The sequence below is a fragment of the Saccostrea echinata genome, unplaced genomic scaffold, assembly GCF_033153115.1.
Source record: "Saccostrea echinata isolate AGI-Se365-2 ecotype Australia unplaced genomic scaffold, CSIRO_AGI_Sech_v1 ptg000001l, whole genome shotgun sequence".
Classification (NCBI taxonomy): Eukaryota; Metazoa; Mollusca; class Bivalvia; order Ostreida; family Ostreidae; genus Saccostrea; species Saccostrea echinata.
Window position 1 is genome coordinate 44,819,344 of NW_026889750.1, and position 27,242 is coordinate 44,846,585.

Below are 27,242 nucleotides of genomic sequence, written 5' to 3' on the forward strand. Positions count from 1 at the left end.
ACTTTGAGTATTGACAGATAGAAGCCGCATTACTACCGGATACGAGGGAGCTGGGATGTGTAGACAATGGGATTTTTTAGAATAATGAAATAATTTTCAAAATTTTACTGTAGAAAAATTTTTTGTTTATACACTGGAACTAGTAAATATCATAACTTTAAGCGTTTGTCTTTAAGAAATTGACAATAAGACTGTATATATTATTCCGCTTTATGAAAAATATGTCGACAAATTTGATTGGCTCAAATAAAAACGGGAAACCCCGAACGTGTGGTAGACGAAAGGCACTGGAGCTTGCCATGTGTTTTGGCATAGATAACTGAAAACTGGTGGAAACTGTAAAAATGATCCTGACAGCTATCGATATACCCACAGAAGGTGTTAGACACGTGCAGGATGAAACTGTAGCTTTTGTGGACGATACTAGTCAGGGAAATGGGTCATTATACGTGACAGAAAGGTAAACGGTTTGTCACAGGGTAGTTCGAATTTGCTAGATGAAGAGGATTGATGAATGGTGCGCTTTTTTTCTTGGATTATTTATAACGGAGAATTGGAGTGGTTTTGTCTCGATTCTCTTTTCGCCTCCATCACCTGTTCGCCATTATTAAACAGTTCTAATAGATTTATAACATGTAATTATATAAAGTCCACAGACAACCTGCATTATATGTAATAATTCTCCACATGCTCCTCTTCTAAAAATAGTGCCACACGACTTTTAATACAAATGGAGAGTAACTCTAAAACCTTGAGCATGATCGATGCCAACAAATTTCGAATTGACTTTTGATTAAAAAGGGGTGGGATGGGGCCATAGGGAGTTATGGTATAAAATTTCATTGTTAGAGCTCAAAAGCTTCCTGAGATATCGCCTGGAAAAGAAAGTGTTCAATCAGACATAATGTATGAATTTATGATCTTGACCTTTGACCTTTTGACCTAAAAATCAATAGGGGTCTTCTTTAGGCCTTAGGGAGTTGTATAAAATTTCACTGCAAAAGCTCAAAGGCTTCTCAAGATATCCCCCATAAACGAAAGTGTTACAAACATTTGACCTTTTGACCTCAAAATCAATAGGGATCTTTCTTAGGGCGATAGGGAGTTGTGATGTAAAATTTCATTGCAAAAACTCAAAGGCTTCTCGAGATATCTCCCAGAAAAGAAAGTGTTACAGAAATACATACAGAAGGATGAACGGACAGACAGACAGACCCAAATTAATTTCCCCCACTGTCAGTGAAAGCAGGGGACAACAAAATACTTAAGTGAAACAATGGACTATTTCAATATATTTATAGACATAGACATTTAAAACTCTTGGTGGTAAAAACAAAAACAAGTATACACTGACAAAACGTCAGAGATACTCAAGCTGTAGAAAGTCAACTAATAAATGTCATAAATGTCCTAAAATGACATACACTGTAAGATGCAGGCTATCAAGATTTATCAATTTCTGTTGAATTAAAATCATGTACTAGAAAACAAATACATTTATATATATGTGTGTATAGTGGCTTTATCTTGAAGTTGCACGTGTTGCACTTGCATGATAACAAATAGTTTCAATTGTTTTACATGCAATTCATATAGAACTTTGAATTAATATAATTAACGTAGGTCGCAGGTTTGCAGACCTTTTAAAAGTGTCCGAAAACATACCATGAAAATTAGTTATATGATTCCTCTACCTTTGTTTTACATTCTCTGAAAATTTTATAAAATTCGTCTGCATCGTTTTTATGTAATTAAATCCAAAAGATGCCATTGTTGTAGTATCATTTTCGACGTTATTGTATTGAATTATATAGAAAAAAACGTCGGTTTCGGCTCGTTTCCAGGCAAGATTTTTTTTCAAAAAATATCATTAACTTTTAAATGGTGCAGACGAAATTGTTCCCCCTTTGGTGTCTTAAGGGAGTATGGTACTGACAAGTCCTAATTTCAGAGTAATTAAAACTCTAAAACATCCACATAAAATGAAAGAAGTACCTTTATATATTTCATAAAATATTATAAGAAAAGGTTCTAGTGAGTAAATCAAAAATTATGACGCACTAAAATAAGGGGGGTAACTCTGTATGATAAAGTGATATTTTTAAAACCAATTTTTAAAAAATTGAGAACAACAATAAAAACAACATAAAAATATTTTTTTGAAAACGATGTCATCCACAATATTGAAATTTTAATTTCAAAACAAAATAGTGCAAGAAAAAAGCCAAAAAGACAAATTAATTTTGATTCATTTATATCATGACAATTTATTGGGAAAATGGGTTCATGTATATGTACAACGTATTTTTTAATAATGAAAGAATAATTAAAAGTTTGATATCTTATGCTATATTTATAGTGATTTGCTTGCTTTACAAATTGCTAATAAAAAATTATAATGTTAGTGTGTAATTTTGGAGTAATGTGCTCCCGAATTTCCTGACCCGAATTTCCTCTGCTCAAAAAGCTGTTATAAAATGTTAAAATAATGAGATTGCAATTTATTTACTTGCTTATAGTTTCTAACTCTCCTGATTTTGTCGTTTTAAACTCAAATTTTTATTATAGTTATTATTTTTCTCTTGTGACACGGCGGGCAATGCTTTTCACCAGATTTTTGCCGAACAATCCGAAAATCTTCCGATTTCCCGGTTTGGTTTTGTACATTATCGTGTACATGTCACTTCCAGTTTGCAACTCGTATACAAAATGCCGAATCGGAATCAAAGTTGAAAGTAGACTTGGAGGAGGTGTTTACAATTATCTATGAATTGTTTTGAACAAAAACAAAAATAGAATTTGAAACTCCGGCTTATAATTTCTAACGTTTTAGTGGAACGGATGAAATAAAGTGAACTGACGAAGACAGAATGCTCGAGGCTTATTGTACATTCGTTCTATGTCTCCATGTTTAATTTTAATTAATAATAAATCTTTGTCTTGAATGAATATTTTCCATCTTGAGCAATATTGAAAGATTAGATATGATTCAGTAACTATTAACTAACCAGCTATTAAACCGAGGTCCGTAGAATGCGGGGGGGGGGGGGTCTGAGTAAAGTATATTGTTGTAAATTTTTCCTTAGATGCTAGTCTCCAATGTCGAGCACTAGCAAATTCCAGGATTTGGATAGTGAAATAAGGTGTTTTTTATATTTGCTTGTCAGATTTTTGAGAAATATTGCCCCCTTTTTTGGTCTTTTTTTCCTTTATCAGATTTTTTTTGGGAAGTTGTCCCCTCCCCCTTTTTTGAAATTGTTGCTACAAGTCTGACTAAACCATCATACATGCTGTTGAAGCTAGGTAAAATAGTGACACCACCACAATATACTACACTGTACTTTGCTATGCATGTGTACAATATGGTGTAGAGTAACAGCAATATTTAACAAAATCAGATAAAATTTTAAGAGCTAAAACCACAAAGTACAAAAATAGTCCTTCACTAAAATAGATGAACTTATGTTTTATAATTTGAAGGGTTTTAAACTATTTATCTTAAATATCTTTTTCTAGTTTTCTTTTTATGGTTAAAATAACCTTTGTTTCTCTAATAATAAGTATCATAAGTTTACAAGTCAAGCAGTAGGCTTGTAGCAACGGTTTCAAAAGTGGGGGGGGGGGGGGGCACCTTCCCCCAAAAAAATCTGTCAAGCAAAAAAAAAAAAAAAAAAAAACTAAACTCACCAAAAATAGGGGAGGGGCAACTTCCCAAAATAATCTGATGGGCAAAAAAAAAAAAGAAACCAAACTTATTAAATGTCCATTTTGTGGAAATTGACAGTGCTTGACCTTGTAGGAACGGGGGGGGGGGGGGGGGGGGGGGGGGCAATCACTATAGCAAACTACTATACTCGGAAAAAGTAGGTCCCCCCAGCATTCTACGGGCTTGAGCAGCTTTGTAATACTGCACCTGACATAACTCTCACACACTGACAGGAGCTTATAAATGAAGATAAAAACTTACAGTACATGACGTGAGGCAGCTTATTACCTCCTCAATGTAACCATATGCATGAGGGACGGGAGATTATTAATACAAGAAAGTTGTAGGAGATTATACATTCATGACATTGGGTCAGATTATGACATAGATTTGAGTCATAAGCAATTTTTGTGTCAAGTATCAACTACCAATTACAATGTAGCCTCCATTTGAGAGTAATAGACCAGGTACAAATAACACACCTTTTCTGCCAGAAGCCTTGAACTTGCTGGAATGACCTTGAGTCAAGGTCAGTTACTCAATACATACATGTAACCTTAGGTTATATGCAATATTTACGATCAGTATGAGCATCTCATGTTCTCCATACAAAATACAGGAATTCAATGTTTTTCTTAAAATGACATTTAACTTGATCAAAGGATCTTGAGTCAAGGTCATGGCACGCATTTGGGTCATTAGCAGTCCTTGTGTGCCATTTTCATCATTTTTCCAATGGAAAACCTTGTTAAAAATAAGGAACATGAATTTCCCAGGTTCTACTCTTTTTTTTAACATGCAGTGTATTTAGCATCTGTTCATACAATGATAAGGTAATGAAATAATTCTTATAATGAAATGTATTTAATATTGCAAATTTCATGAGAATCAAAATATATTAACATATTGAAAACTTATTTGCTCTATCTACAATTAAAAAAAAAAGAAAAATAATTTGTAATTTGACCAAATTTGAATTAATGAAAACTTATTACATTTAGTACCAAACACTGACATTGTATCTAAAAATGATGCTACAGACATGGCAAATTCTGATAACACCAATAATGTATCCACAACTGATGTCATGGACATTTCAAACAGACTGAAGATATATGACTCTTTTCATATAAAACTCTGGGGTCTTTCAACTGAAAAAGTCTGCATTCTGAGATAGAATCCACTTTACTTTTTATAACGAGTCACACACAGTTTTCAATTCACATCTTCCATCAATTACTCCATATCGAATTTGTTGGCAATGCCAGTTTTAAACTGCATTCGATTAATACTGGGACATCATAGGAAATGATAGTGTATCCAGTGACTACACTTTTCTTGTCGTTACTGAAAACTTTAGTCTAATTCTGATTGTTACAAGAGAAACTTCTATGTTCACTTGTTATTGTACACCTTCATTCCATTTATTTTTAGACCTGGAATTTTGTCTGCCTGTTTATTGATTGTTCTTTGTGGAAAAAGTTGAAAACTTTTCTCGTCTCATTGCTTATATGATCATGATGTTCCCGCTCTCTGTAAGAAACAATAATCTTGTTTTAGTTATTAGTGCAGGTGATAAAATAATTTTCATTTTAATAACAATCAAATGATCTTGTCCACCTGATCTAGTCAATACAGGCCTACAGAATGGTTGTGTGTGTTGGGGGGGTGGGGGTCTGTCCTCCTAACTTTTTTCTGAGAATAGTATTTGGCTATAGAGTAAATTTTCATTAAGATGTCAGTTGCACCCCCCCCCCTTTTTTTTTTACTAGAGGTCTGCATCAATAAACTTGTTACATGTATATGGGCAGTTAGTGATTTCACATACCTAAACCTGTTGGCTTTATTTCAAACATGAAATGTTTAATAAGTTAATAACTATGAAACATACAAGTTGTATGTCCCTATGATACTATAAATAAACAATAATTAAGTATGTTTGTATTTATGTATAATTCATAATATTTAATGTCAAACCTAATATACCAGTTAGTATTCATCAAACAGTTACAATTCTTGCATATGGTTAGTGATTGGAAATTGGGATTTTTTTCATAATTGATTATTGGAATAATGGGATGCACTATAATCGAAAAAAAAAATTGATTAATTTCAAATATTATATTTCTTCAATTTCAAATGTAGAATAAATTGTTTAGAAATTCTGGAGTGATTTCCAAAATACATTTTTGAAATAGTTTGTATCATTGGATTCATTTATTAGATTATTATTTAGGATTTAGTTAAATTCAAAGAAGAATGAATCAAAAATTAAAGGAATAATTTGCATTTAACTAATATTTTGAGTAATCGATTATCTATAATCAGGGACCATTTCGATTAGATAATTGATTTAATCGATTAATCTTTACATCACTACATATGGTACTTTCAACTTTATCTAAAACTTGTCATGGGTATCAACTATGATATACATGTATTTGTCTAAAAGTGACACATAGGTCTGATTGACTGATTACATGTATTTTTATGTTTTTTCTTCATACTGTAATATATCACTACATGTATAAAATACAATTTACTTGCTTACTAATTGTGAAATCTAGCCAATTATCAAAGAAAATAATCTAGTAAGTAAAGCCAAGGAAAATGATTGGTTAAACCTGCTTTGTTTCCACTTTTATCATGTTCATGCTTGAAAAATTTAGAGTTCTGGTAGGTACTGGTAGGCATATTTTTAATTCTTTTTTTTTTGCGTGGACTTTTTTAAATAAAACAACCAAGTAACACTGATGTCCAGTCTATGCGAAAGTTTTTTGGACCACACAGGACATTGGGTCCTGTGTAATCAATGAACACACAGGACCGAATCAATTTTTGTTGGACCAAAAAACCTAATGTAAAAAAGTGAAAAACATGAAAATGCAGAGTAGTAAGCCTAGCACCTTTTCTTTTACAAGGGATTGCTCCCGCATAGTACTGTAGATGGTCCATACGGTTTTAATCACCTTCATTTACGTATTTGGATTTGTGAGAAATTTTTTACTTATAACGAACATATACATGACTCCCCATCAAAATAATAATGCTCAAAACTGGACATAGACACATCAGACATTCTGGTCCGGTGTAAAAAATGACGCATCGGACCAGAGGCACTACACATCGGTCAGGTCTGACGGTCCGATGTCTTTTGCATAGACTGGAAGTCAAAGAAATAGTGTTTTATTTATGGTGGAAATTTTTTTATACATGCTATTATTGGGGAATTTAAAATGAATATTCATATTTTTCTTGAAAAAGCATTTTAAAAAAAATTGGGGTCAGCTGCAAAATAGGGTGGGTTCACTGGGTTGTGAAAGTGGAAACAATTTTGCCTAACAACACCACAGCCTAACATTTTGACAAATGTAAATGTACCTTAATGGTAGCTGATGATCCATAAGTTAGGATATCCACAGCATGAAAGAGCTGCTGAAATGGCATGGACATTTTAGAGCATCTGTCATATCACCCCCAGTTCCATAACCCTCCTTCCAAGTTTCCAGATAGCAGATATTAAGGGTTCCAGATCCTGTTCCATCTCAACTTCATGTTCAATGTCCACAATATTAGGGATACCTATTCAAATAATATACATGTACTACTAAATCTATATAGCTGAGATTTCTTCCCTATCACTGCATATACATGTATGTAAATGTAGATGCAGTATAAACAAAACGAGTGTTTTATTTTATTTTCATATTGTGTGGTCTACATGATTATGATTGAGTTTCACATACTCTATAATATGTATTGATGCTTTTAGCTTTCATGAACTCAGAAGAAAATTCAATTAAAAAAAATGATTATAGTCAAAATTGCAATTCAGACACTCTACCATCAACATAACTTGGAAATTAATAAGGAAAGAAATAATCTTAATAAAAAGAAAAGTCCTGTTTTAGGCCAAAGAATTTAGTGGTAAGTATTATTTGTGTTGTAGTGTAGTGAATTTTTTATCTAGTATGTTTTGGAAGAAAATTGTCTAGACAGTGTCCAACACCCTGCATCTGGTTACCTTCAAATTTCATTGAGTTATAACTGTGTCTCATATGACTTAACATTTATAATAAATTATTGTTTCTTTTAATATATTTTCTATGTTTGCTAAATTTAAAAGCATCAATACATACATGTAGACATGATAGAGTACATGAAACTCGAAACGTTTTTCCAAAATCAAGCGCACCTGAATAACATCTATAAATTTTTGAATTTTTATTGATTCATCAACATTCCGGAATGCAATCATGTCACACAATATAAAAATAAATTGCAAAACAGAATTGTGTATAAATCATGTAAATTACCCCCTCATGTGTGAACTGGTAACCAGTGGTATTGTTTTTATTATAATATAGTGTAGTGCTCTTTATCACTTTTTTGAATCTATATTGTAAACAACAACTAAGGAAGAATATAACAATTTTTAATCACAAAATCTCTGCTTTTTTTTTAAAAAAACTTTAACATGAATCGTCACTAATTTATAAATACAAATACAAATATTTTATTGGCACAAACACAATTACAGTAATTGGTAAAGGCCCATACAGAACACATTAATAAGTATAATAATACAGTAGAACACAACTAGAATACAAACAATTGGTGTAGCAAATAATGTAGTGTACTCATCAGATACTAGGTGATTCATAACAATGTAGTTACTCATTTATAGCTAGAACATTTTTTCTAATATCAGATATTTGACATAAAAATGAAGATAATATTTTAAGAACCCTTTTACACCTGGTTTTCATCAATGATTTTAACAAATTGTCATTATTATGGATTGTTTGGTTGAAATTAGGGAAAGTAGATAATTTTGTTTTGAATATTTTTCTCTGTGCTTCATATTTCGGACAGAGCAAAATGAAATGTTTTTCATCCTCAATACATGCAATATCAAGGTTTTGACAAACTTTACACAACCTATCATTTTTATTAATTTCAACATATCTACCTTTTTCAATTTCTAAATTATGTGCACTTAACCTAATTTTTGCTAAAAATGATCTATCATGCAGTGTATAATGTTGTGAGTTCACTCATGCCCCCAATTCAGAAAAAAGTACCCAGTTCACTCATATATATATATATATAAATATATATATATCTTATCTAATACCGGTATTTAGCTGAGCCACAATCACTTTTACTGAATTTCTGAGGTAATGTTAGTTAAATGGTGTCAAATACTAGAGACAAACCTGGGCAGATCGTTTTTGCTAGGCTAGAGTTGTCATGCGTTTGTGATTCGAATGATGGGTTTAACCTTTGCACAGTAATTTTCAGTCAGACGCAGCTTACCATCGCCTTTCTTGAGTCAACGAAGCCTTGCTGTGCCGCTGAATAGATTTGGTTGACGAAAATCCTCGTTTTCTCCGCATTTCATTCTTTTCGAAACATCCGCTTTGTTTACATTACCGAAAAGTAAGATAAGTCGTAAAATTACCTCGACTTGTTGTTAGTTTGAATCCAATGAAATTTTAGTCACATTTTATATGATTTTATATCAAGTATATCTTTAAAATAAGTTGCATTGTAAATTTTATTTTCAACTCTACTAAAGAGATGAACGACATACGGTTCATTTACGTCATTCGGAGTTGCGCGGTGGATTCAAAATCGTCACTACCATACGTCCTTAAAATAGAATTGATTTGAAATAAATCTATGTGAAAAAATTAATATGTCTTCGGGTTTGTTTTCTCGCAATTTAAATGTAGATAATTGCTTTTATATCGCAAAATTTAACATTTTTAAGAACTACGTCATAAAATATCACGACGTCACGCTTGACGTCGTGAATAGCAATCCTGTATATAGAGCTGAAAAACAAATTAAAATATTTTTAATTCACGTCTATCTGCTTTCATATGACCCACGAATCGTATCATAATAATTCAATAGCAATGAAATGATTATTAGACATGTTTCTCTTCTAATATTCTTTGTACGTCTCAAATAAGTGAAAATTATCTCAAGGGACATAAAACGACAATCAGTTCTTTAGTTTCTTTCTTTCAATGTATTTTCTTTATGTGTTGTTTTCTTACCGTTTCTTTTCTCTCTTTTTTTTGTTTTGTTTTCTTTTCTTTTTCGTAGATAAGTATCCTACATTTGGCTGTGTATTTTTTTTTAGTATGCTGGCGGAAAACGGTTATCCTCTTATTCAAGTATATACATATGAAATGTTTTTATTTAGAACATTCAGCAATGCGCTCATAGCTACGATAACTTCTTAATGAATGAATTTCCACCAAATATCATCCCAGCTAAATACATTGTATTTTCAGTATATATTTTAAAAAATTGTTTTTATATATTTTTACGTACAGACAGGGGATAACTCAAAAAAATCTGAACTTGATTTTTTGATTATACGTATAAGAATAGAAAAAAAAAATTCAAATGAACGAGACATTTTTAGAGGGGTAAATGGGACGAGAATCTAAAAATTAATTTTTTCTGACGTAATCAACAGGCAGATTTTTTTTTTGTATTCTAACATGTACTATATGCTATTGATAATGTAACCCTTTTGTCTCTATAAGCTGTTTTTAAATACGTGTATATCGTTTCGACTGATACATAAAAAGAGAGATTATCTCGTCGTTTAACTCACTTCTTAAACTTAAACTTCGCATGATTATTTCAGTTCAGTTTATTAAAGTCAAGAGACATACATCTCATAGACAATATTTGCAATCATACATTTTAATACATATATTGATGATATTAACTTCCAACCTGTACAATACATACAATATTTTCAACCATTTGTAAAATAGTTAAATACACTGTTCTTGTTGCACTCGCTATTTGCAAAAATTTTCCTAGATTACATAATTCTTTTACATTCTGTGTACTAAGTAACTGTACCAATTTAAAGACACTTGGTCTTCGGGAGTAGTAGTTTTTTTGCTGTAGTTTTGTCTTAATGTATTATAATATGGACATTTTAACACAAAATAGAATTCATCTTCTATGTCACCTGATTGGCAAAGATTACATCTTCTATTATTTCTCAAGGTTTTATTATATCTTCCTTGTTCAATCATTAAGTTATGAGCAGATAGTCTTAATCTGGTAATTGGTACTTTATATTTTAAATGTATTGGTTTACATAAGTAAGATTGAAGGGTAAAATTATCAACAAGGTGTTATTTATCTAAAGCATAAGAAAACATGAAATATGCGGACATCAATATTTTTTTTTTTACACATTCTTCTTCCGTTTCATATATCCATTTAATTTTCATGTGCCCCCCATTAGTAAATATTTCGATAAAATCACCTGCATCTGAGGGCATCTTTACGGACTAAGGGTAAATTGTCGGTATTAGAATACAAAAATAGGAAAAAGGTGACTCGACCCCAGATTTAAAGAGAAAAAAATGGAAAGGGGGAGTCCATATCCCAAGTGCCTGTGTTTACTTACAGGAGGTTAGTGTCGCTCAAAAAATGTATTAGTTTATGTTTCATAGTACCTTAGCAGTTTTTAATTTAAATATATTTTTAAAATGTCCTTTTTAAAAATAAAGGTTAAACTTTTAATGTCATAGGTGTATTTGCGATTGTTTATATAATGATTTCTTTATTAATTAAACGAACTGTTAAATTCAAATTCGTTCAAAGGAAAAGAGGTCAGTTGAACCTTGTGCCCATATCGTTTCGCAATACCATGTGATATCTAATAAATGGCAATTTCGCGGACCTTTCCGACAAGCCGAAAATTTCGAGCTCTCCGCGATGCAATTGATAACACATGATGAAACGCTTTCTCATACTTCCAGTGTGGATTCGAATCGTAATAAGCCTTCATTATATTTGATAACTTCAGTTTGTTCTATAAATAATATTACACTAAACTACCATTTCCAACAAAAGTTATATCTAAATATTGTATCGACTATTCAAATCGTAAAAAGCCTTCATTATTTGTGATAAGTTGTGCCTTAACTAAGATAACAATAAAATACCAATTCCAACAAAAGTTATAGCTAGATAATGATGTACTGAAATTTCTTTTTCATTGTGACCTCATAATCAAATGTGCACAAGAAAGTCGCCCAAACCATATAAATTGCGTACCCAGTTTTAATGACGTCAGCAAACCCATGACCTACTTTAATGGTACTACTTTTAAAAGTGAATTGTATTCAATACGTCACTCATTTTCAGGAATATTTTAGGAAGCATAGTGGCCATATTTTCTATTTGATTGAAATATTTGTCCATATAAACGTACATGTATTTAATGCTATATGCAATTGTTTTTATCACTATTTCCTAAATGACATGGCAAAATTTGATATACAGCAATCCAGTTAGCTTTTTACAGGCCCATAGCAATGTTTTTGAAAGTGGAAGGGGGTACCTCCGAAAAACAGGCCTGTGCTATATGTGTACCATCTATCTTTCCAATCATGATAGAGTCTTCCGTACAAAATGTCAAGTACCAGCCCTTATGGGTTATCGGAATTATCCCAAATTTTTTTATGCCCCCACCATGAAATGGCCAGGTCACATAGTGTTACCCTGTTCCATCATTCAGTCCTTCCATTATTTCCGTCATCATTCACTTTCTCACTTTCCGTTCATTATCTCTGCAAACATTCAACTCAAATTTGACAGCTCTACTGATGTTCTAAATGTAAAAGTGATTATGGTAAAGGTTAAAAGGATAATCCTGTGTAAAAGTATTATTAGAGCAGTTCATACGTGTTATGAGAGATTCTGATACAGACTTTTGCTATTTTTAGTTTGCTAACTTGGAGGAACAGTAATGGGCAGGGATTCTCCCTACAGTATCCTGCCATTAGTCTTCACGCTGTCTCCCGGGACCTGATGGCTTTTTCACAGGAATGTCTATATTTAATGGTGGATGGGAAACTAACAGGTAAAAAGCTCTGTCAGAATGTTAACAAATAATTACTGTGTAGGAAAATTTTAGTTAACATACATGTTAACTCTACCGCTTTAGGTGGAGGTTCACCGCTTTTTTACTCCATCTCTCGCCTACCACTCTTTAGTACACCTGAGCCAAAGGCTCAAGTGAGCTTTACTGATCAAAATTTGTCTGTTGTCTGTCATTGTCTGTGTTGTCAGGCCATTTTCAACCAAACTTGCCACAAAGCATCCTTGGGTGAAGGGGATTCAAGTTTGTTCACAGGAAGTGCTGCGCCCTCTTTCAAGGGGAGATAATTAAGAATTCGTGAAAATTTGGTGGCATCTTTTAAAAATCTTCTTCTCAAGAACCACTGGGCAAGAAAAGATGAAACTTATGTGAAAGCTTCATTACATACTCTAGATTTCATAACCCCGGGGGTAGGGCGGGGCCACAACAGGGGGGTCAAGGTTTAACATAGGAATATATAAGAAATATCTTTAAAAATCTTCTCAAGAACAGCAAAGCCATGATTAGTCATATTATTACAGAAGTATCCTCAGGTAGTGTAGATTCAAATTTGTTCCAACCATGACCCCTGGGAGTGGGACAGGGCCACAACAAGGGGGTCAAAGTTTACCATAGGAATATATAGGAAATGTCTTTAAAAATCTTCTTCTCAAGAACAGCTAAGCCATTGTTAGACATATTGATACAGAAGTATCCTCAGGTATGTAGATTAAAGTTTGTTCAAATCATGACCCGGTAAAGTCAGTCATTCAGAAGGTAGCTGAAGAAGTTGGATGATGAATCAGCAATAAAAAAGTTAGGTATTCCATCCTTATAGCAAATAAAAGATTCAATGAAATTGAATACATAACAGATGTGTAGGTGTTGAATACTCAGTATATTTATATATACAGAAGCAACCTTAGGTACTGTAGAATCAAGTTTGTTCAAATCATGACCCCCCGGGGGTTGGGGGGCACAACAGAGGGTCAAAGGTGTGCATAAGAATATGTAGGAATCATCTTGAAAAAATCTGCTATTCAAGAACAGCAAAGCCATGATTAGTCATATTATTATGGGAGAATCCACAGGTAGTGTAGATTCAAATTTGTTCAAATTTACAGTGGGTAGGTAGGGGCCACAATGACCAATCAGAGTTTTACATAGGAATACATCCTGAGGTAGTGTAAATTTAAGTTTGTCCCCCCCCCCCCCCCCCCCCCCCAAAAAAAAACTTTTCAATGTACTGAACTGATTTCTGCTTCTTCCTAGCCAGTGTGCTCAGGTGAGCGATGTGGCCCATGGGCCTCTTGTATTCATAAATCTACCGCTTTTGTACAAAATCTAATTTTGGTTTGCTTAGGTAGCCATTTTTGAAGCCATCTCGTTAGATATCACATGATTTGAACTGGGAGCATTCAAGCGCTTTTTTTGATACGAAGTTTATTCAGATTTCAAGCATGTGTTTGACAATGACGGGTGCACAAATCTCAGTGATTACATTGGTTACGTCGACATCCCTGCCAAGGAAAAGGGAAATATAGTATATTCTAGGAGTGGATGAAAACTTTTGAAATCATGCAGTAAAGTAAAAAAGGGAATCATCATTCATTTATAATTTGTTGACGGTGCAACTGTTAAGGCGAGTGCAGATACCTATTCAGCTTTAATTTACATCCGTCTCTTCAAACCGCACTTGACATTTGGTACGTTAAGACTCTTGACTTCACATGACGTTGTATGTAAGTTGCATTACCAAATCGAAGCGTAAGCAATACTAGTTCAGATGTAAGAATGTTTTATCTACTGTTTTTTTTTTGGCAATATCCATCAATGTGAGTTTATTTTTTGTTTAAATTTTGTTGCTACCGTGAAAACATAGTTTGCGGCAAGATGCAATTTGCAAAGCATTATGGGACCACAGGTTACTGTGGAAAAAATTTCTTTGGGTCAATGTGCAAAGTCTGAAATTTCTCTTCACCCAAGTGTTGCTTTAAGAGCTTGCATTGGCTAGATGGCCTAAAATATTCACAAGAAGCGAGTTTATTGGTCTTTAGAGACAACTATAAAGGTTTAGGAGGGGGAAAAATATACAGGTTGGTTATAGATTATGTCTAGAATTAGGGAATGAAAGGTCGTTGATTGACCATTGCTGGAAAGTGGCGAAATACATCCTCAGAGTGCGCAGAAATTTTTGCGCCGTAAATTGCACTTTACTTACATTACGGGATCTGTAGCGTTATGGTCAAAGACTAAAATATAAAACCATAACGCTAAGTTCTGCACCTAGTGTAGTGACTGTTTAATTTGCCAGTCAACCAGCGCATTATAAGTTAAAGGTCCTTTAGATATTATCCTTAAAACATACAGTACCGGTAAGTCCTATATCACTGCTGGCATTGGCATGAGAAAGAACCCTCAAGACCCATGCATATGTCAAAATTTGTGGCATTTCACCTGAAGTTCCTAAGTCAGAGTGAACCAAAACAGTTTGTATCAATCTTGCCAGAACTATTGCTACCCCTACATCAATCATGCATGTGTATTTTAAAATATGTCTTGAACATAGGTTTTATCTTGGGAAAAAGAATTGATAAAAAATGCATATGATTGAATTATTTCGATATTGTCTATTGTGGTTAATACTTTGTAGATGACACCGAGTCTGGTCGGAGATCTTCATCTGATGAGGAAGTTGTGGGGCCCTATGAGGGGGATACGCCCACAACAGAGGTCCGATTTGTCCCTGCTGACAAAGGCTCTTGTAAGTAAATTAGATTTTTAAAAAAAGATAGAATTTTTTATGTGGTGAATATGGTTTGATATCTGGCAGAAAAAATATCAATATTGACATAGGTGAAGCAAATGTTACATGTATTGATCATGAGTTATTTACTTTATATCAAAAAATGAGTGACCTGTTTTATTCATGTTAATATGAAGTTGTTGGTTTGTTGTTTGTATTTTTTATTTTATTGACTTATAAAAGTTAGTTAAGGATGTATTTTGTTTTAATTGAATACCCAAGTAATTGTAGATTTTTTTTCTTTTTGATGATTGATTTTTGTTTTTGTTCGTAGACTTATGATAGAATTGCTGCGTTGTTGTTTCTACCAGTATGCAGTATATCTGAAGTATTACGATGTAATGGACAGTGGCTGTTGTTGATATCATTTTTGGTTATTTCAGTGGATGCTATGTTTAATGCTATGTCTGACTGTCAAGCCTTACACCCAGATGAACAAGACACAGACTCAGAAGCAGAAGGTATGTTTTCTGTCATTTCTAAACAAAATGATGGATTTCAAATCACAGAAAAACCAACTTCAGTACTCAGTGAGAAGATGATTCTGTGTCATATTGACATAAATAGGAAAATCCCATGTATTGAATTCATTATCTTAACATATTAAAATAATTTGATAAGACATCTTAAAGGGACATGGACACATCATGCATTGCCATTTTTAATACGAATTTTAAGTTTCTATATTCATTGTAAAAATTAACTTCAGTTTAATGATTTGAACTACAAGAAAATTCTTAATATTCAATCCCAAATCCTAAACATTCAATCTATAAACAAGTTTTCAGAATGTGTCTGCTCTTGCAATATGCAAGTCCTGGAATTCTACCAAACCTTTTGATGGATGTAAACTTCCAATTTGTGTCCATTCCTTTAAGTATAGCATACACATATTGAGGATATCCCATGGTCTGTGGATGCATTATCATTTTAAGCTAACAATTTAAGTTGTGTGTTTTCTATATCTCAAGCCTTTGGCAAGGGGATGGGAAATACACAAGTTGGATTGAAATTCATATCCAACAAACAATTGCAGATTTTTGTTATCATGTGCTTTTTTTAGATAGTTTTCAAAGTTTTAACCATACTGGTTAGAGACGAGGAGAGCTCATGGGATAGTAAAGTGTCTGTTTGTTTGTTTGTCTGTCTCTCTGTTTGATCAAAATGCTACGTACTCCTCAAAGTTGATATCAGATTTGCTATAAAAGTAGAATTCATCAAGATTTATAACTTATATACATGTATTAGTTTTAACTCACCTGAGCCGAAGGCTCAAGTGAGCTTTTCTGATCACTTTTTGTCTGGCGTCCGTCTGTATGTCTGTATTACATATATTGGGAAATACAACAAAGTTTAATTTTTTTTATTCCTCTGATTCATTCAATCTTATACAAAATTTAAAAATTAAAATAAACATAAAAACAGAAGATGAATAATATGGAATATGTCTCAAATTGCAATTTAACATATTCAGAATGTATCACTTCTCCAGGTCCCACACCCATAAGCATTCTGAAATTTTTCCCTGGCTGTATAAATCTGAAGTTTTCCAATTAAAGTTTCTTTTCAGTTTTGTAAAATTATTAAGTTTGTCAATTATAAATCCAAGAACAAAAAAACTTGTTTTAATCCTTCTATAAACTCTGTAGTTATTACAAACAATCATGTTGTTTTAACAAATTGCTCTGGACAGTTTTGTGGTCCTGTTTTGAGAGATAATTACCTTGAGTAGAACTGAAAGGTTTCTTCTTAGGTTTTATATTTATACTATAGTCTACATTTAAGAATTTTCTTAGATCCTTCTTTAATTACATAAAAACCCTATTGGGATCTTTGGGTTCATTTCATGGACCTCTGTAGGCTACATCTGACTCAAACATAAAACGAATGACTCTATGACTTGTAAATGAGTATGCTGTGTTATAATTATATAAAATGAATTACTTGGAAACCAGATTTTTTAAAATCAGGGACAGTGATACCAGGTAGATATATTAGCCAATAAGGTGTACTACATGTCAATATGAATGAAATATGTAGCTATTTCTTATTTCCCAGTAATTCCCTGGAAATACCAGTAGTTCCCGGTAATTACCAGTATTTCCCACCGTCCTGGGAAATACGAGTATTTCCCAGTTTTTTTGCCAACCCTGGTCTGTAAACGTTTAACATTTTCGACTTCTTCTCAAGAACCACTGGGCCAATTTCAACCAAACTTGCCACAAAGTATCCTTGGGTGAAGGGGATTCAAGTTTGTTCAAATGAAGGGCCACGTCCTCTTTCAAGAGGAGATAATAAAGAATTAGTGAAAAATTAATAGCATCTTTTAAAAATCTTCTTCTCAAGAACCACAGGGCCAGGAAAGATGAAACTCATGTGGAAGCATCCTCAGGTAGTGTAGATTCAAGTTTGTTCAAATCATGACCCCCGGGGGTAGGGCAGGGCCACAATGGAGGATCGAAGTTTTACATAGAAATATAAAGGAAAAAACATTTAAATTTTTGGTCTGAAAAACCTTTTTTGTGAACGACCAAGTTTGGAGTTTAAGTACAACCTACAAAATTGAAAGTGAGAATTTCAATAATAGCCTAGTAATTAATAGAGTGCTTCGGTTATAATAATACTACATTTGAGTTGTTTAACTTCAATGTTTCAGTACTTTTCTTTCAGAGTTCGATGCTAATTATTATGAGGGGGAAGAGGGAGAGCAGCACCTGACAATGGAGGGACAGAGGACATTACAACATCTAGAGAACTTACTCCTCAATGGACAGGGGGATGGGCCAACTCACCAAAACACCAACGGTCAGAGGAATTACAATCTTATATAGCTCAAAATTGTATTAACCAAATTTATTATTTTACCATTATTTACATTTACCCAGGGTTCGACATTCACGCTTGTCACCTCGTCATTTCCACCCCTGATTGATTTTGGACGACCTGATTTTCAGTCTGGCTCGCCCAAATGATGACCTGGGACGAGTTGGGAATATTCAATAATAATGTTTAATATTTTAAAATAAACTTTATAAGGCCTTGGAAACATTGTTTCCTGTAACTCGACCGACCCATTCAATTAGCAGCCGCGTGGATTTTTCTTTCTGCCAAATCTGTGTTTGATCAATCAGCTGATGTAATTTTTACCAAAAGTATTATATTAAGTTTTATTTGAGATATAAAATATGTAAACCTAGTCAACAATCACCATAAATATAAAGAGTAATGATCATTATTGTAACATCTAGCATTTCCCCCACAACTTTCTGATGTTCGTTTTCTGCTGCTAGACAGCCATGTTGGGTGTCCACTGTAAACATCCCACTTGGTTAATTCAGTCCAGGGATGTTTGACCCCATTTATTTAGGCCTTTTTGGTGAGTGAAAATGAATGTTTTAAACTAGAAACTTTATTTTGTGTCAATATGTGAGGTGAGATTGTATATTAGCAAAAAAAAAAATAAATAAATAAATAAAATCCCATTCTACCAATTTAACCCTTGATTTATTGGGAATATTATACATGAAACAAACAATTTTTTTTAAAGCCTAATTAGCATTCTGATTCTACTTATTAATATTTGTTGCTTGTTTTCTTTGTTTGATAAAATACTGGAAGACAGCTTTTGATATTCCAAAAATGTCTGGTTTACATTTTATAATAGCACAACTTCTGTTATCTGAACAAATTTTAAACAATTGCACATTTTTGGTAAGACTTTTGATATTTTGTTCGGGCGACCTGAAATTCATCCGGCAACCTGAAATCAGTACCAAGGTTGCCCAAATGGCGAGACCAAATTTTAACGAGTGTCGAACCCTGTTTACCCTAGATTAAACTATATGATCATCAGTATATATCATGATAACATATTTATTTTGGCTGTATATCCACCAGTATAAATGATATTAACTTATCTACTGTAAACCAACTAATATTCGTGTCATCTTTTAATCGCGATTCCTCAGTTTGAAATCAATCTGCGACAATTAATTTTCTTAAACTTTTGACAGACATGTATACAAATACATACTATTCTTGTAAAAAGGACAATCAAATGAGTGAAAAATTTAAAGCTAATAGAGGAGTCAAACAAGGTGATAATTTAAGTCCAACACTTTTCAATATCTTTGTTGATGATTTTGTGAATTATCTTAAAAATGTAAGCACATATCCTGCATATCTAGATACTATGCCAATAAATCATATGTTTTTTGCTGATGATCTGGTCCTTGTATCAGAATCAGAAGTTGGTCTACAAAACTGTATAGATGTTTTAGGAAAATATTGTTCAGACTGGAAATTGTGTGTTAATATGGATAAAACAGATGTTATGATTTTTTCAAGAAAAACAGATGATGAAACATCATTTAGATTTTATTACAATCACCAAATGATTAACATAACGAATGAATATAAATATTTGGGTGTTGTGTTCAGATCTGATGGAAAAATGAAATTTGCAGCTGAACAACTATCAGAACGTGCTAGGAAAGCATATTATGCTATTAAATCAAATTTTCCTGCAAACATTAATTTTTCAGCTGAAATTATGTTAAAATTATACCAGTCAATGATAATACCAATTATTACATATGGATCTGAAGTATGGATAACTGACTTCAAATGTGATTTAATGTCTTCAGACCAATTTCCTTTTGAAAAAACACAACACTTAATATTTAAAGACATACTAGGGGTACATAGAAAGGCATCAAATCTTGCTGTTTTATGTGAATTGGGTCGTTTTCCTTTGTACTATTTATGTTATGAATATATGTTTAAATATTTTAAGAGACTTAAGGAAATGGAAAACAAACATGATTATAATAATTATTTAGTGATTTCTGCATTTAAAGAAGACAAAAAACTTGTATCTAGAATATCTTGGCAAAGAAAACTGTCCTCATTACTACAAAAATTAAATATCACTTCTTTGGATATTTCTCACACAACCTTGAAAAACAAATTACAAGAGCATTACCAAAACAAGATACATGAACAACTGAAAAATATAAGCAAATCAAACTCTGGAAAGTTAGCTTTTTATAGTAAAATTGTAATTCAAAATGAATACAAATTGCAAAGTTATTTAAAGCTGCCTTTAAAGAAAAGTTTTAGATCTGTATTAACAAAATTAAGGATCAGTGCCCATCCATTGTATATTGAAACGGGCAGATACTGTAAACCCCCTATTCCTAGAGAAAAACGTTTATGCTATTCATGTAAATTATTTATTGAAGATGAAAAACATTTTGTTCTTTACTGTTCAAAGTATGACCAATTTAGATGCAATTATACTGATATATTTAATGTAAACACATATACTAGTGATAATCCCATTAGAAAAATTGTCAATCCTACAAATATTACAACTGCTAGAAGGATATGTTGTTTTTTGAAAAAGTGCTTTGACACCAGAAAAGAAAGTCAGCAATGAATACTTAGAAATATGTGAATATACTCTACATTATTTTGTTCAACTCACATTTGTCACTTTGTATATGTATGTATTATTCTTGTTAATTCGTTTTATGTCATGACTGTATGCCGACATGGTAATTGTCAATAAAGTGAATTGAATTGTTAAAAATTAATTTTCGCGACTGAGGAAATATTCTCTATAAATACAAAGCAAAATAAATGGTTCGTGGCGATTAATATTCACGAGTAAAAAGTAGGTTCCGAAACTCGCTGATGTTTCTCGCATGCAAATAAAAGTTGGTTTACCGTATTTTGGCTGTATATCCATCAGTATAAATCATGATAACATATTTATTTTGGTGATATAAAATTTATATATATTCTGTATTTTATCAGGTAATGAAGGAAATCCAGATCCTATGGACCAGGATCAGTTTGCTGATGCTGATCAGTGATGTAGATAAAGCTGCATTAGACATTTAGGAGCTGATAGAACATTCACATCTCTCCAAAAGGGTTTATGCAGAAATGTATTGGATGGTTGGAATATCTGTGTCACGTGTTTGTCACCATCAATATTGGATACATTGTGACAAACACTGTTTTCTGTCATAATTGAAGAGGAATTCATCATCAATCCTTGGACCTGGAACTAGAAGTTCAGTGTTTGTGTATATAAAATTGGCAGCTTTCATTGTTATTTTTGACATCTTTGTAATACACCACAACTATAATTTTATCTTTAGTAAACGTTTACCATAAAAATTATATTGTGTTGGATTTTCAAGAATACGATTAAATGTGTTCAAATTTATAAATCTGGTGTTTGAGTGAAGGAGTGTCTCCAATAGTCCCTTGCTGTAAAGATCCACTTGATCTATTTCTATTTGTTCTACTATTAAGTTGATTCATATTTTTATGTGTCTTTTGTGAGCAAATTCTTTTTAACAACCAAAAGTATATTTTGTACAACAAATGCCCTTGATTTGCCACAGGCTAGAAATTTACGAAGTGCTTTATTATTTTGAAATGTAGAACTTGATTGTAAACGGCATACTATATACAGGGTTATTTTCACCCTGTGCTATTTTTGCCCTTTCACATTTGCATACAATATTGTCCCGATTTAAATTTGCGCAGTTTTTAAGATAAAATAATGGTTTACTTTTAATTCACCCCATTTTAAATTCGCACTTTCAACGAGGGCGAAAGGGGCAAAAATTTCCCTGAATACAGTATTCAAAATGTTAAAGATAAATTTTATTTGATGGCTTATTATTTCAGTTGTGTAATAATATCTAACTTTTACATCAACTGAATCTTTCAAAATATTAATGTTTTGTTTGTATATGAAGTGTAATCCAGAATAAATGCTTTTTATTAATGGTGAAAGTGTTGTAAATTACAAAGAAGCAGAGTTTGCTTGAATGATTTTGTATATATATGCATGGGCTTTTTTTACAAGCAACTTTACCCATGACTGAAAAGTTATAACACATTAACTGTACCTACCGTCTGGTGATATTTATATTACTGGTACTTAAATCTTGAGTAGGTTTAAATGTACTAAACAGGCTATATTCTGGATCGTTTAACCTACCAATCCAACCTTCTTTTTTTAGTTTTTGTCAAATCTGTGTTTTTACAAATCTCGATGCATTTCCTATGTAAAATGTTGATAAAAGGGACTAACATAATTTTTCACCATAATATTTCACCAAAACCCACTTTTTCATATAGTTTTTGTATTATATACATTATTGTATCTTCATTTCCTATGACTTCTAGATTATTTGGCTAGAAAGTGTATATATAGAAACAAGACCTGGACATACCAGCACCGATCATTATTTTTGAGTTACTTCCCTTAACAGCTAAAATTGGTCAAGAGACTGGTTGATGTAATTGACTGAATTGATTGAAACACATTGTCCTAAAAATATTGGCATGGAGTTATTTCAAATTTTATTCGTAGTTATTAAATGCTGCTTCCTTCATACAACCTAAGAACTGATCTCTGTCTGTCTACCTTTCAGCATATGTCACATCATTGCCCTTCCCAGCATAATGAGCATAACTATGGTAAATGAAGATCTGTTGGCTCTTTGTCCCCTGAATACAATGTACAACAAAGCCATTAATACTTTTCTTTCTTGCCGAATAGATGATTCTACCCATTGAAGAAGTATACACATACTTTTGTTTACCTCTTTAACATACATGTATGCTTTATTGGTTTTCACCACTTAGAGAATTTTACACGGGAGATCACTCTCAAATCACTGTTTTATAAGTAAAAAAAAAACATGTATTAAACCTTCTTTTCTCCGGAAACCCTGACTTGCCAATGTCCTTAATATCAAGAACTATATATGTATTTTGACCAGGAAAACTTGGAGATGTTTTAATTGTTCATCATACATCTGTCTTCATGAAATTTCTGTAAAATCTTTCTGTAAAAAACATATTAAAACGGGATAAACTGTACATTGCTGTATTTGTACTTGATTCAGCTGGATTAATTAAGGTGCACTTTCTGACATTTACCGGTAATTCATGACCACTGCTCAAGGATTAAATTTATGTATGCATAGTGATGCATTGTATACAAAAACTGCCTGTTCACTTTTGTGCTAATGAGAACATATTCCCTAGTGTTGAAGAGCTTTGGGAAACAGAAGTACATTAATTTTAACTGGTTCAGTTCCTTTAGATTTCTCAATCATTTTGTTCATACATGTATTGGAGTCCAGACATTAACCTCTGTAAACCCACATCAGAGATGTTGACAAAAATATCAAGATTTAATAATACAGTAAAACTTTAGTACGAACACAGATATAGCAAATTTACAGATATAGTGAAGTTTTTTGCAATCCCAGATGAAATCCTAAACAGTTCGTTGTAAAATTTTACAGATAGTACGAACTGGGATATAGCCAATTTACGCTTATAGCAGACTGATTTTGTGTCCCCTAGAAGTTAAAAATAACGAAATTTACATCTTTTATAGTGAATTTACAAAGATCAATTTTTTAAAATATTGAATTGACATTAATTTTGTAAGTATTTATATTTGAAACTCAGTTATCCTAAAACTTTTGAATCCCAAGGTAAATTTTGTATTTTATACTCCCCTCAATACATTTGATAGACATAGTTGATTGAAAAAATCTATATGTATATTATGAATTCACTAAGTATACTTTAAGGCATTCGTTATAGATATAACAAATTATGGATATAGCGAAGTAAATTCGCAGGTCCCCAGAACTTCGCTATAACCGAGTTTTACTGTAGTCCTTTGGTTCAATACTACATGTGAAGAAAAAACAAAATGTAGTATGATAGTGTTTTATTGCAACACAATAAATATATTTAGACAGACTCTCAAATCACCCAATGAAAAAAAGAGCAAATGTATAATAGGATGAGGTCAGTTAGGTGATGCATTGGTTAGCACTTCCAGGATCTAAAAATAAATTAGGGAAAAACCAGCAGGTGTTAAATAAAATCACTGAGGTACATCTTAAGGATTTCAAGCAATTTTCTTTTTTATTATTCACAATTTACAAAGCAACGAGCATAAACCCTTTACTGTACATGTATTTCATGTACCATTTACAAAATATGTTAAGAGTATGCATAAGATTACAAAAATAAATAATATTACAATTGTGGAAATAACTTTGTATTGTGCAATTTTGGACATAACACAAAGATTTGAGATCAGTGTCACTCTGACACTATATTCAGTATGTGCAAGTAAACTCCTTTCACATCTTTTCAATTTTGAAAAGAAAATCAAATGCAGCACACCAAAATCCAGTTTTCATTAGACAGGTGAAGACATTTTTCTAAATATTTAACAGATAAAAGATTACACTACTGATACTAATGGGTCTTTCTCTTATTTTCCAGAAACATCCAACAATTACTTCAAATAAACAACAACCAAAAAAAAACATTCAAAAAATTGATACTCTATCAAATTACAATGCATAATGAATAAGATCCTCACCCATCATAAAAACTGCTGTGATGCACACTTTATATACTACAAATATCTACTTTATGTCTACATACTCTATTTAGTAAATAACTAAAACATGCATTACAGCTTTTAGTACCCATTTACAGATTGGGTGAAAATACAGAAAAAGAAAACATCTGGGAAGCAATATTTCAAATTTGCTTTTTGAATAATCTTCACAGCACTAGAATCAAATATGTAAGTTAATAAGCCGAGAATCGTCACAACTTGTAGGGGAAAGGAAGAATTCACATAAGCATGATAATCACAAAATTATAAAGAGAATGGGAAAGCAATCGCATCATCTCGGGTCTTTCCGTCAGAGGTTGGAAAAACAACCTCGAATGTATTAACATCACCGGATGTTAAAAATTTATACAGCTTCCTATTTATTAAACTATAGGATAGACAGAGTTTAAAGTCCCTTCTATAGTCTATTTTAGGTAATACCTTTACATTCAATAAAGTTTAACTTTATACTCCACAGATAAGAGGTCTTCCCACATTTAGTTTAAAGTTTGTGAAAAGGGGGGTTGTCATGGCGTCTACGTAATACATTCAAGGTTGTTTTTCCGCTAGTTGGAAAGGCCCAAGAAGTTGCGATTGGAGGGGAAAGGTTTTAAACTGGCTAAATATTCACTAAATTATAAGGGGAGGGGAAGGGTTTAAACTGGCTCGATAATCACTAAATTATAAAGAGGATGGGAAAAGTTTCAAACTGGCTCAATAATCACTTAATCATCAGGAGAGGAAATTTCTCACAGTGTAGGAAATGAAACACAGCACATGACAGAAAAAATCCATTTTAGAACAAAATACTCCAACATTCAAATTTCATAGCAAAAATCTCTACTAGTCTTTTTAAAAAAAATTGTGCGTATGCATGTACAATAATCTTAAAAAAATAATGAATAATGAACGCATACATGTACTGAGATCACAAAAAAATGTTGGTATCAATGATTTGTTCAATGGGAAAAAGTTAGCATCGTTTCTATGAATTTACATGTACTACTAAACAGTCTTAAAAGTCATTATATGTACATTATACAAATCACTTGTTACTTGTTACTTTTATCATTAGCCACATCAACAGCAGACTCAAAGGCAGCAATCCATGGGGAAAAAAAACAATTTAACAAAGCAATCCTATATTTTTTACCATTTAATTATGAATTATGTTGACCCTTTACATCAATAAAATAATTATTGATTTCAGTTAACTAGTTAATAGTACACATTTATAACTCTAAACCTTTTAAAACAGCAATTTATAAATACATGTATATACAAAATCTGAGAGTCAAAAGAAAACTACATTCTGAGCATCTTTCTGGACATTCTCAGTAACCTACAGTCTAATTTATGGACATGTGGATTGTGTTTTCCCTGAGATATGCTTGCTTCTCACACCCTAATATAATAGTCACTGAAGCATTGTCATTTGTACACAATCACAAGATTTCACTGTATCAGTGTCCAGTCAGATACTAGTACTCCAAACTGCTCCTCCCACATATCTGCTAGCCAATCGAATTTCATTTTACACATCTTGGCGCTGCATCTTCCAGCTCTCTATTCATCGCACATTTATATTTAAACTTGGGTCATTTAATCTCTTCTTGCTCATTTATTCTCTGAATTTCTCAAGCACAACAATGAAGGGTGAAATTTTCAACACAGCAATAGAAGATGGGAATAAAAAGGATGGCATGCATCATTTTCTCTTCTCTTATGCTGAATGATAATGAAATACGTCACATGTGAATCTTAACCTGAACACCCCTATCACATAATTGAGTCATACAATGTTCAACTAATTTCTTCCATATAGGAAGAGTCCATATCCACAAACATGGGTGGGTTAGTAGAACACTTTTTCAAAATAAATATATATATGTGCTTTTCTCCTAAATAAACCTTTGGTATCAAAATGTATAGTACATGTGTATAAATTAAGACACTTTAATGAGCATTGTGTAAATCCCAGCTTTGTGGCGAATGCGCGGAATAAATCCATTGAGATCTTGTTGAGGTGGTATTTTGGCTTGCATAGACATGATATTTTGTCATTACTGGCTGAATTCTCTGCCTTTTTGGTGGGTATTTAATCTATTGTCAGTTCAACATATACTGTCTTATTTCAGCTATAGAATATATTTTCCTCAACTGGTTGGTACCTGGAAGATAACAAAATATTTTATAAATTTAAAGACATTCCATTTTAATAATTTTTGTGCTTATATTACATTTCAAAACTTAGAAAATCTGATACTGCCATTTAAAAGTCCCTGCACTTGCTGGATTAAATGAAGCCAATTAATTATATAACCCCCAATTTTGTTAGAAAGTTATTCTCAGA

The 27,242-nt window shown here is 32.4% G+C and overlaps 2 protein-coding genes and 1 long non-coding RNA gene across 4 annotated transcripts in view; 1 reads left to right on the forward strand and 2 right to left on the reverse strand.

Moving 5' to 3' along the window:
- The first annotated feature begins 274 nt into the window (after positions 1-274).
- LOC133192672 (methylosome subunit pICln-like) lies at positions 275-22,239 on the forward strand. The gene is made up of 6 exons (XM_061328667.1): positions 275-460; positions 12,484-12,620; positions 15,271-15,381; positions 15,807-15,884; positions 18,094-18,228; positions 21,244-22,239. The coding sequence occupies exons 1-6, from the start codon at positions 345-347 to the stop codon at positions 21,300-21,302; spliced, it is 636 nt and encodes a 211-aa protein (XP_061184651.1). The 5' UTR covers positions 275-344; the 3' UTR covers positions 21,303-22,239.
- On the reverse strand, positions 5,013-9,007 carry LOC133192692 (uncharacterized). Its single transcript, XR_009721856.1, has 3 exons — positions 8,926-9,007; positions 7,088-7,288; positions 5,013-5,239 (listed from the first exon to the last, which is right to left on the reverse strand). It is a non-coding gene; the product is annotated as an uncharacterized LOC133192692 (long non-coding RNA).
- Positions 22,240-24,187: 1,948 nt separating the features above from the next.
- The window catches only part of LOC133192545 (lysine-specific demethylase 6A-like), a 48,352-nt gene continuing 45,297 nt past the window's right edge, over positions 24,188-27,242 (reverse strand). For both annotated transcript variants that reach the window (XM_061328543.1, XM_061328550.1), the window contains one exon: positions 24,188-27,060. In XM_061328543.1, the coding sequence (XP_061184527.1) occupies positions 27,046-27,060 (15 nt within the window). In that variant the 3' untranslated portion in view covers positions 24,188-27,045. The remainder of the gene's footprint in view (positions 27,061-27,242) is intronic.

Coding starts and splice junctions, on each gene's coding strand:
- LOC133192672 (XM_061328667.1), top strand. CDS start 345: ATGATCCTGACAGCTATCGATATACCCACAGAAGGTGTTAGACACGTG. Junction 461..12,483: donor TCATTATACGTGACAGAAAG/GTAAACGGTTTG, acceptor TGCTATTTTTAG/TTTGCTAACTTGGAGGAACA. Junction 18,229..21,243: donor AACTCACCAAAACACCAACG/GTCAGAGGAATT, acceptor GTATTTTATCAG/GTAATGAAGGAAATCCAGAT.